The sequence below is a fragment of the Lentinula edodes genome, assembly GCF_021015755.1.
Source record: "Lentinula edodes strain Le(Bin) 0899 ss11 chromosome Unknown C8R40scaffold_35, whole genome shotgun sequence".
NCBI classification, from domain to species: Eukaryota; Fungi; Basidiomycota; class Agaricomycetes; order Agaricales; family Omphalotaceae; genus Lentinula; species Lentinula edodes.
The window spans coordinates 211,897-222,678 of NW_025764341.1; the positions used below are offsets into that span (position 1 = coordinate 211,897).

The 10,782-nt window shown below is 44.7% G+C and overlaps 2 protein-coding genes across 2 annotated transcripts; both read right to left on the bottom strand.

The window, feature by feature from the left end:
- Positions 1–4,193: 4,193 nt before the first annotated feature.
- C8R40DRAFT_1072215 (uncharacterized protein) lies at positions 4,194–4,977 on the bottom strand (the record flags this gene model as incomplete). The annotated part of the gene is made up of 3 exons (XM_046226435.1): positions 4,194–4,275; positions 4,321–4,675; positions 4,725–4,977. 3 exons carry the CDS (start codon positions 4,975–4,977, stop codon positions 4,194–4,196), a joined length of 690 nt encoding a protein of 229 aa, XP_046082873.1.
- A 4,004-nt stretch (positions 4,978–8,981) lies between these two features.
- Positions 8,982–10,201, bottom strand: C8R40DRAFT_532103 (uncharacterized protein). Its single transcript, XM_046235363.1, has 5 exons — positions 10,182–10,201; positions 9,969–10,104; positions 9,768–9,906; positions 9,071–9,701; positions 8,982–9,017 (listed from the first exon to the last, which is right to left on the bottom strand). Exons 2-4 carry the CDS (start codon positions 10,007–10,009, stop codon positions 9,282–9,284), a joined length of 600 nt encoding a protein of 199 aa, XP_046082874.1. The 5' UTR covers positions 10,010–10,104; positions 10,182–10,201; the 3' UTR covers positions 8,982–9,017; positions 9,071–9,281.
- Between the last annotated feature and the right edge of the window lie 581 nt (positions 10,202–10,782).

A 10,782-nucleotide genomic window follows, 5' to 3' on the forward strand; every position in this document is an offset into this window, starting at 1 on the left:
TGGCGTTTCTTGGTCCAACGTTCCATAGGGACAACATCAGGTGAACGAGCAGTAGGGACGAAGCTGTCGACGTATATGAAGGTACTTGCTGCTTCTGCCCAGAATGACGGTGATAATCCAGAATCTTCGAGTAGAGTTCTCGTACCCTCGATCACTGTCCTGTTTGCGCGTTCCGCCATACCATTAGCCGCCGAAGAGTAGGGGGTTATCTTCTCGATGATGATACCGTGCTCTTTGCAGTAGGACTGCATTAGATTGTTGTCAAATTCACCCCCACCGTCTATCCGAATGATTCGAAGGCGTTCCCCAGTCTGGTTCTCTGCCATAATGCGAAACTCATGGAAGTGTTTGAGTGTTGTCTCTGCCCGTTTGTTGGAGATGAAATATGGGACTCGGATGGAGGATGCGCCGTCAGAGCAGAGCATCATATAGTTGGCCCCGCCTCGACTCTGAGTTCTGGAAGGTCCCCATAAGTCAATATGCACCCGTTCGAGTACTTTGGTCTCATGCATGAGTTTCTCGTCAAATGGGCGTCTCGTCGCTTTGCCATATAGACAAGGTTCGCACATTCCTCGTGTCTCTTTCGATGTTACTTGCAATCTGTCCACTAACTTTCGATTTGCCATTCTCAGGATTCTTGCGACTCCGACATGACCGAAGCGACGGTGCCAAGTATGTATATCAGTTGGTTTTTCGTGGGACCTGGCTGAGCTTGCATAGATTTTCCGGTCAACTCGGTACATTTTTGAGTTTCCGATTTGTGTCCCAACCATGACCACTTTACCAGAGGAAGTCCTTACAGTGAGTTTCCGCTCCCCTCTCTATCGAGTGTTGATACTGAGATTAGGTTGTGTGCAAATTCCGGGGTGTGTTTCACTCCTTTGAGTTTCACATTGCACTCCAGGCCGTCTACTAGGGTTGGGATATTCACATCACCAATTCCTGGTATCTGGAACTTGCCAGAATCACCCGCTATCGCGCTGTTTCCACTTTGTCCACTGACGGTCTCGTAATGGATGAAATCCGACCTTTTTACCCAGCAATGCTCTGACGCCGCCGAATCGAGAAACGTCTCAGGCTCGGTTGGTTCAGGTGGAGAGTAGAGTGGCATATTACCATTGCAAACGGTGCACTCGATAGGATTCGATACAAGGGAATAAATAGGTACGTTATCGCTAGCACTAACACTCTCCCTTTTCTGACTCTCGCAATTTAGAACGGTAGTTCTTTCGGGTCTATTGGAGTCATTAGGGGATAGTGTTGTGAAGGTCGGATGGATGGACGTACCCGGCTTAGCGGAAACATTGACATGGTTGGTGTGAATGTAGAGGTCAACAGGATCTGGATCGGTAAGGATCGCCGCTGACATGCCTAAATTTTGGCTAGACGTCTATGCTGTGAATTGTGACATTTTCACGTATAGATTTGTATCAAGAGGACTGTAATTGAGACCCAGATTGACAGTCAAAGTCAATACTGAATCAGTCTAACAAGTTGAAGGGACCATATACCCATACTACCACAAGTTGGTCAGTTTACCCATCCCCGATACTACCTACGGATAGCAGTCTACCTGTTTGTCAAGCAGGATTATACCAGACTCGGACTACATCCGAAGGATGACCATTCACGTATGACATACCAAGGGTATTCTTATTGGACCTTACACTGGCAGGAGTTTGGAAGAACTTACTCAAGTGACCATGAACCGAGGATTGACTCGAAATGACTTTCTAGAACTCAGGAATTATCAAATACTCCTTCTAGAACAAGATCATGCATTAATCTAAAGGACTGTGATTTAGTCTAATAGACCAATCAAGTTGCATGGTTGAGTAAAATGACTAGAAGAACGATCGAAAGACTGCGAGGCTCCGAAGACATATCAAATGAATGTCAAAGAGTCCTGACGTAGAAAACATTGAAGAATGCAATTAAATGAATACTATGCGTAACTCCCTTGATAGAGTATAGGCACAATGGGTGTCTGTTGAAAGAGAGAAGCAATTAGTTTAATCCAGATGAATCAGATTGATAGGATTAGAATCGAGGAGAGTTGATTTGCCTCCGGACGAGATGACAAACGATCAAAGTAAGTGTTGAACAGCAATGACAGTTGAATACTACTCGAGTCATTCTCTAAAAACAATTAAATTAAATGAATATTGAAGTACCTACCCATGTTTGGGGGTATACTAGAATCTTGGAACCAATATGGACCAAATAAGGACATGTAGATTCAAATTAAATGGTATCTGACTGAGTGTAGAAGTTTCCTTGCGGTTCCGAACGTTTATTGTATTAAATTAATTGTACTATGCGACTCTATATTCTGTATGTATAAATAGCGATCCGATGTATCTGGAATACAAGTGATTTTGGGACGACGTTGCAGTGCTAATCCGTAAAAAGGAAAGACACACTCCCGCCAGACTGAAACCTCTTCGCTAGCAGCCATTCGGGCCCGGCACTTGTGAGTATAGGAACGTCGTGTTCTGCTCCTTGTGACTGCGAGAAGTATATCCAGTTGTTGGGTATTCTTCGAACTTAGGATCAGTCGTTGGTCTTAAGGGCAAATCACGCTGTGTGGTTGTGCCAGCACATAGTTCTAGCCCTCCGTAGGGGTCTGTGTGTTTCGGTTTTAATTTACTTTGATTCAAACCCCCAATTCTTGATATACCCAAATCAATACAAACCAAAGCACAAATCGTGCTGAATCTACCTTGATCAAAGGAATATATCGAACCCTTAGAACGATTCAAATTGATTGATCAAAGCTTCGTGCTTAGCTCTCAAAGCTTTGCGGAACCTTTGCCAACGCTACCCCTTGCTATTAAATAAATTTGATAGCAGTGAACTCGCATATTGTGTATTAGATTGGTTGGTTGGAGTGCCCATTAGATTCCTTCCTTTCTCTTTCACACAAAAACGAGGCAAGCTCGTTACCGCGCTAGAGGCAGTAGTGGTTGAGCTGGATGCGGCGGTGCGATTTTCGTACTTGTCCTTCCAGCTCTTTGGGGCATTACCTTCTCCACCTCCACCTTTTGCCCAACAGTTCTCGATGGAGTGACCAAGCTTCCTAGGACAGGAAGGGTTGGTGCAGACTGGTCGATTTCGGCGCTGTACAGCGCTCGCGATGACAGGGTGTGCTGCGATGTGCTGGGCAACCAGCGCTGCTACTTTCTTCTGGATGCGCTGGTCCTCATCATCAACTGGTTCCACCTTGTTGATGTAGAGGTGCTTGAGATAGGTGAAGGCCTCAGAGCTTGTGCGGCCAGGAACGTTCAATACGTTCTCCTTCCATTCTTTCGGCATGGATTTAATGACAATGAGGCGATACTGGAAGTCATCCACAGCACCACCCAAGTTACGGAGCCTCTTGAGAAGATTGTTCATCTTCTTTTCGTGGTCTTCCATGGTAGTCGTCATGGGGTCATACTTCTGTTCGCGGAGGGCAGTGTCGGCGAGAAGAATCAGCTCTTCATCACGACTCTCGTATTTGTTGATTAGGAATGCATAGGTGACATGCGCAAGGTTGTCTCGGTCGATACCGACCCCGATGGGATCAGTGCAATTGAGATAAATCATTGCGGCTACCAAGCGCTCACGCTGGTTCCATTCTTCTGGGGATGGATGTAGACTGCTAGGGAATGAGGGAGTGATGGACGTATAGACATAGGTTGCTGGACTTGGTTTAGGGATGGTGCCATGGAGATAACCCTTGAGGCCCCTAAACTCAACGTTCAGCTCGACCCTATCTTTGAACGCCTTCCAAGTATCCTGTCCGGACAGCTGAGACGATTCCGGGAATGTAGGAAGGGTTGCTGTTTGGTTTCCGGTTAATGAAGACATAGTACGATTCTGGTTTTATCTATTTAGCTTGTTGGGAACCAGTCTCATAATCTGTAGGATAACGAATACCTCAGTTGTAGTAGAGAACAACTGATATATTCAATAAATGTACCTGTAGGATAACGAATACTACTACAGGATCAGTATGGATAATTAACTTAAATATGAGTGTGACTTACCCTCAGTTGTAGTAGAGAACAACTGAGGGAAAGCTGTGAAATAGGAGCGTCTGTATAAGTACTCGATCGTAGAGTATGTAAGCAGCAACGAGTAGAAGAAAAAGTACGCATAGATAAATAAGTCAGAAAGGCTGGATGAGGACAGAGCGTACGGATTCTTCTCTAACAGATTTCTTCCTGCTCTTCGACTTCTTGATTGTGAGGTTGTACTCGGGAAAAGAGGGATTCGAGAATGAGTGGAAGACTATAAGAAGCTTAGTATTTTGATCAGCGACAAGTTTGACATTACCATTTTCGTAGATCTGACGGAACCCACGGATTCAAGAAATATATAGGTATTCCGTGCTCAACCATCCAATCTTTATACCATTCAAGGGCAGGGGACGGGACATATACAGCGAAACTAGCGTTCAAGACTAGCCTCTTGGGTTCAACCTTTGATGACTTCGAATCTATTAGAACCCAAGGGCGATGTTGTCTTCGTCGCATTGGGAATTCCAAATGCGTGCGAAGAGCGTCAGCCGAGCTAACCCAAGTACCCATGTTAGTTATGAAGTAGACCTGATCGCTTTTGTCCATCACGTAGACGGGCCGTTTATCGGCGAGTTGTTCCACCAAAAAGTAAGCTATTGAGGTCGATTTACCTGCGAGTCATCAGTCTCGAAGCATTGAACAGACTTGTAAAAAACGAACCACAACCAGGCTGCCCACTGATAATTGCACCGGCCTTCGCTTTGGTCCGATACAGCGCACTGACTCTTTTATACATCGTTTGCAGCTCTGAGCGAATAAGGATTTTCTGGGGAAGATCGAACTCTTCTGCAATCGGGATCTCGAGAACTGGTCGCTCCCTGGTTTTGAGGGAATTTAGAGTACTACGCTGGCCGAAGTATGCCTCTATTAAGGCGCGCCATCCAGGATTGTCATCTCGGGCCCATAACGACATCTAAAAAGATTGCTAAAAGCTAGATTAATGAAAGCTTTCAAGCTCTTACATTTATAGATACAGTTTGGGTCGAATTTCCGACCGTAATATCGACAGTTTCAAAAGACATCGCCTTGCTTGGCTAGGTTTTTCTCGGACTGTGATAATTGACCGCAGGTTTCGTTCCATATCACCTTGCTTGCTAGGTCCTTTGCCAAGCGCCCGTGCATTTTTTCACACGTTAAGCGCCTCTCCTCTTTGCTCATTTTCTTCCTCTTATCTATCTCATTCACTCTTTACTCATTCTTCAGGTTCTTGCTGTATACTTCTTGTGCAATATAATTGATTTGCTCATTGTAGCTTTGTCTCATTTTCTATTCCCTCCCTCCTGTATTCTTGCTGTCATGCCCTATCCCGTATTCTCTCTGACTCCTAGCTCCCCAAGTGCACCCGTAACACCTCCCACTACCTCCTCCATCTATTAGCTTCCCCTAACATCCTTTCTATAACCCTTCCCATTATCCAAACGCCCTGAAGAAGGCTTCCCCAACACACGTATGGAACCTCCCTATCACCAACTCCATTAAGTATTAATCTCGATTACTGCCTCATGTTCCCTTGTTCACTTCCCATACCTATTTAAGTAGCCTCACAATGTTCCCAAGCGGCAGCTTGGTATATTTTGAACACACACCCTTTTGCATAGGTCCAGTCCCTGTCCCTTTGTACCTGCTAACCATATGGATTTCTCTTTACTCTACTCTTGTCTAAACGATCCAATATACACTTCTACTTCACATCTAAGCAACCCAAGTGAGTCTTCAAGCTCCCCAATGTCTACCGTTTTGGTGAGCCGACCTTCCCCAAGCCTTCTCAAGCTCCCCAACTGCTCTACAAGTTCTGGGACCTCGATCTAGGTAATGTCAAACTACATACTGCTTCTCCATTACTACCTTCACCACTCGAGGACGTCTGCCGCTACCCCACTTCCTGGGACCTCCTTCCCGGGCTCACACATTTGAGACCCCCATCAACTATGATCTACAATGATCCTATGTTGATGTTCCTAGCTAGTACAATCCATACTACATAGTGCTTTTATGTCTACCGGTCCCCGTTAATTCGACCTTCCCTTGTCACATCCTAGGGACCTCCCTGGACCTTCTAGGAGTCCCTTCAAGGGTCATATCTCGCAATCCCAGCCACTACTAGGTCATTCCTGTCCTCGGTGACACACCTAAATTTTGGCTAGACGTCTATGCTGTGAATTGTGAAATTTTCACGTATAGATTTGTATCGAGAGGACTGTAATTGAGACCCAGATTGACAGTCAAAGTCAATACTGAATCAGTCTAATAAGTTGAAGGGACCATATACCCATACTACCACAAGTTGGTCAGTTTACCCATCCCCGATACTACCTACGGATAGCAGTCTACCTGTTTGTCAAGCAGGATTATACCAGACTCGGACTACATCCGAAGGATGACCATTCACGTATGACATACCAAGGGTATTCTTATTGGACCTTACACTGGCAGGAGTTTGGAAGAACTTACTCAAGTGACCATGAACCGAGGATTGACTCGAAATGACTTTCTAGAACTCAGGAATTATCAAATACTCCTTCTAGAACGAGATCATGCATTAATCTAAAAGACTGCGATTTAGTCTAATAGACCAATCAAGTTGCATGGTTGAGTAAAATGACTAGAAGAACGATCGAAAGACTGCGAGGCTCCGAAGACATATCAAATGAATGTCAAAGAGTCCTGACGTAGAAAATATTGAAGAATGCAATTAAATGAATACTATGCGTAACTCCCTTGATTGAGTATAGGCACAATGGGTGTCTATTGAAAGAGAGAAGCAATTAGTTTAATCCAGATGAATCAGATTGATAGGATTAGAATCGAGGAGAGCTGATTTGCCTCCGGACGAGGTGACAAACGATCGAAGTAAGTGTTGAACAGCAATGACAGTTGAACACCATTTGAGTCATCCTCCAAAAAACAATTAAATTAAATGAATATTGAAGTACCTGCCTATGTTTGGAGGTATACTAGAATCTTGGAACCAATATGGACCAAATAAGGACATGTAGATTCAAATTAAATGGTATCTGACTGAGTGTAGAAGTTTCCTTGCGGTTCCGAACGTTGATTGTATTAAATTAATTGTACTATGCAACTCTATATTCTGTATGTATAAATAGCGATCCGATGTATCTGGAATACAAGTGATTTTGGGACGACGTTGCAGTGCTAATCCGTAAAAAGGAAAGACACACTCCCGCCAGACTGAAACCTCTTCGCTAGCAGCCATTCGGGCCTGGCACTTGTGAGTATAGGAACGTCGTGTTCTGCTCCTTGTGACTGCGAGAAGTCTATCCAGTTGTTGGGTATTCTTCGAACTTAGGATCAGTCGTTGGTCTTAAGGGCAAATCACGCTGTGTGGTTGTGCCAGCACATAGTTCTAGCCCTCTGTAGGGGTCTGTGTGTTTCGGTTTCAATTTACTTTGATTCAAACCCCCAATTCTTGATATACCCAAATCAATACAAACCAAGGCACAAATCGTGCTAAATCTACCTTGATCAAAGGAATATATCGAATCCTTAGAACGATTCAAATTGATTGATCAAAGCTTTGCGGAACCTTTGCCAACGCTACCCCTTGCTATTAAATAAATTTGATAGCAGTGAACTCGCATATTGTGTATTAGATTGGTTGGTTGGAGTGCCCATTAGATTCCTTCCTTTCTCTTTCACACAAAAATGAGGCAAGCTCGTTAGCGGTAGCGCCGGTGACGAGGAGCAAACCAGAGGACGTCTAAGTCCTAAGGTTATAGTAGTGAGTACTTCAAGGCGATGAGCCTGAAGACTTAGAGGAGCACAGAGTTAAGGAGGGAATCTAAGTCGATAATTAAACTGAGGAACTACAGTAGCGTACAAGCAGTATTTATATCTACGGAGCGGCGCAGCGGTGCGGAGTGCCAGGCTAGCTACTAGGAGTTATACGTGTAGTCCTGCAGGGTAAAGTAAAAGACAATAAGGAGAGACTAGAACGAAAGGGTATGTGTAGCGAGAAAGAACAATAAGAAGAGATTACAATAAGGAGTGGATCTTCGGAGTACCGAGCGGCGGAATGGAAGCCCGAGGCATGGACTTGACAAGTTGCTCTGCCTTGCTGCCTCGCTCAGTTGCTCCGCCTCGCTGCTCTGCTTAGTCACTCCGCTTTCTTGCTCTGTTATTCACTATGCCTTTGCCACTTCATGACACTCCTCCCATAGACCTGATGGTATATTCAGTGGTTGGGTTACAGCTTGTGAGTATCATTGCATCTTCATGCATGCACAGGTTTTGCATTCTTCTAAATACTTTTCTATAAATAAGTGTCATGTTGGCCACCAGAAGTGGGTGCCGACTAGATCAAGCATCCTATAGATAGCTGTTCCCCATCTTAACCTCTTGGTCATTGGGCAACTAGGCAAATATTTGTATTTCCCTATATACTGCTCCTTATCTAACTTGGTTATTGGGCAACTAGATTGTTGGTGTGATTGGCCTCTGACACCATCCCACTGTTGTTTGAGATCACTATTTCCCTTACCTGTGCTTTGAGCTTGTTTCTTGTGCCTTGTCACTGTGCTGTCATCATTCTTTGTCATGCCTCAGTTCCATACTACTTGTCTCCAACAGAGGGAGAAGAGTGACCTGGCAATTGTTGAGCAGACTGTGAGGTGTCCCACTTGGTTTTCTTGTTGATATTGTTCTCTGTGTCAAATTTGTCTGGTTTGACAGTGCTTGGTACCCTGTGGCTTTAAGTTAGTTACTGACTTAGGTTAAAATGTACTGCACAGATGGGTTCCTGCCCAGTTTCACAGTGAACTGGTTATTCTCTGTGGTCAGTGTTCCTCTTTATATTCAGCACTTCATGTACTCAGCATGTTGCAAATATTTGGAGGTAGTCAGTTTCACTCCAGACATTCATATTGGGCTCATGTTGGTTGGGGTGGGTTGCTGGAATTATGTTTATAAACTCCGTATTGATCACTGGCCAGTCTGTAATACAGTTATCTGAGGCTAAGCTGGGGGGGTTATGCAAGGTTACGCACTAAGCATGAGTGTTCACTCATGTCTGCTTGTTTAAAGCAGTTAACATCAGTTGATTTGATGTTCACTCCCTTTGGAAGTGTCCTCCTGTGTGGGGAGGAAGAACTCAATATGAGTTCTTTGTCGCCTTATCGAATGCAATGGGGGATCACTAATATAAGTGCCTGATTGGTTGTGGTGGTTTAAGATCATCAACCTCCTGCAATCCTCGTTCTACTCATTCCGAAAGTGGTTATGTACCACTGTCATCCCATAGATATTTGTGGTCCCTGTCCACCGTGAGTGATCGTTTATTGTTGTGTTATGCATGTCGTTTCCAGCGTTGTTAAACGAAGAATCGTCGACCAGGGCATGGGAAAGAGTAGCTGTTGGGGTAATAGTCGTATTCGTCGGTGTCGTCGATGATATGGTGATGGGCGCTGGGGACGGCGGCGGAGACGGCTGGATTGTAGTGTTCCTCGATGGTGAGGACTGGGTGGCGAATGCGGGTCGAGTACGAGGCGAAAGTGAGTTCCAGCTCGTTGTTCCTGACCTTTGTTCAAGCTGGCTTTCAGTTTGTTCCCTATCGCTGAGTAGATTTTGCCTAGGCTGAAGATAGGTGTTCCAACGAATTTTGAGACGAGTAATGCCTCTCTAGGTTTACGAATGCCCGTCTCGACTTTCAGCCTACTCAAGATTTCAGCCTGAACAGTGATTCACCTCTAAATCCTGTTCCCTCATTTTTATTTCTTCGTGGAGCACATTGATCATCTTCATGTCGAATCCTCTCAATATGATTGCCGCGGCTAGACTCCTCCCACTCAGCATGTCCACGAACCGTTCGCACTTGGTCACAGTCCTATATTTTCAGTCAGTACTTGCTCCGCTTGAGCAACGATACACCACATCAAATGCACATACTGGTCAAATTGCTTCAATCTATCTCCAAGATGGACCAACATTTCCCCTCTTCTGGATTAAGGTGCAGCATCATGCTCATATATAATGATATGAACAAGGATATTTCGGAGCATTGACGCAAGCTTCTTCACCGAATCTTTGTACAGGGACGGTTTTGGAATTCCAGCCTGTGACCGTCAATATCACTGAATTTACGGTTACACATGATGCTACCTTGGCCTCAATATTCCCAATCGAAGTTTCCAGCTCTTCCAACCATTCGATTGACATCTCTGCCTTGATATCCTGATGGCCATGGTCCCTTGTCATTTTCTGGATATTATTGCGCGGACCCTTTTTGGTCGAGAATCAAGATGATGATGCAAATTGTAGGCGATTGTCCTGAAATGACTGAGGCTTGTTCAAAACCTCGGTCTCTGCGACGGTGATGAGGAGCTCGACGAACTGGAAGAGGGTTTGTCTCCGGAAGGTCGGCATTGGCACGTGTGGAAGGGAATACACATATAGTGTTTCTTCCAAGTTGCTGTCTGGTGCGCCAAAGCTCAACCACATGCACTCATTGCAGTAAGAACTGGGCGCAATTAGTATATAGTATCATATGTATCAATACTTTCTTTAAACTGACTCAAAATTAATATGAACCTACGCATATTGAAGCCCATAGCGCTTAGTAAGCATATAAACAAATGAACAGGGCTGTGTGATGTCACTGAGGAAGGGCAGGAAATTCCGTACATGAATTGTAACGACAGAAAATAACTTAGTTTTCCATTTCTTTCCAGTCTCCTTGGTCACGGCTTCAAAACTACGCCTT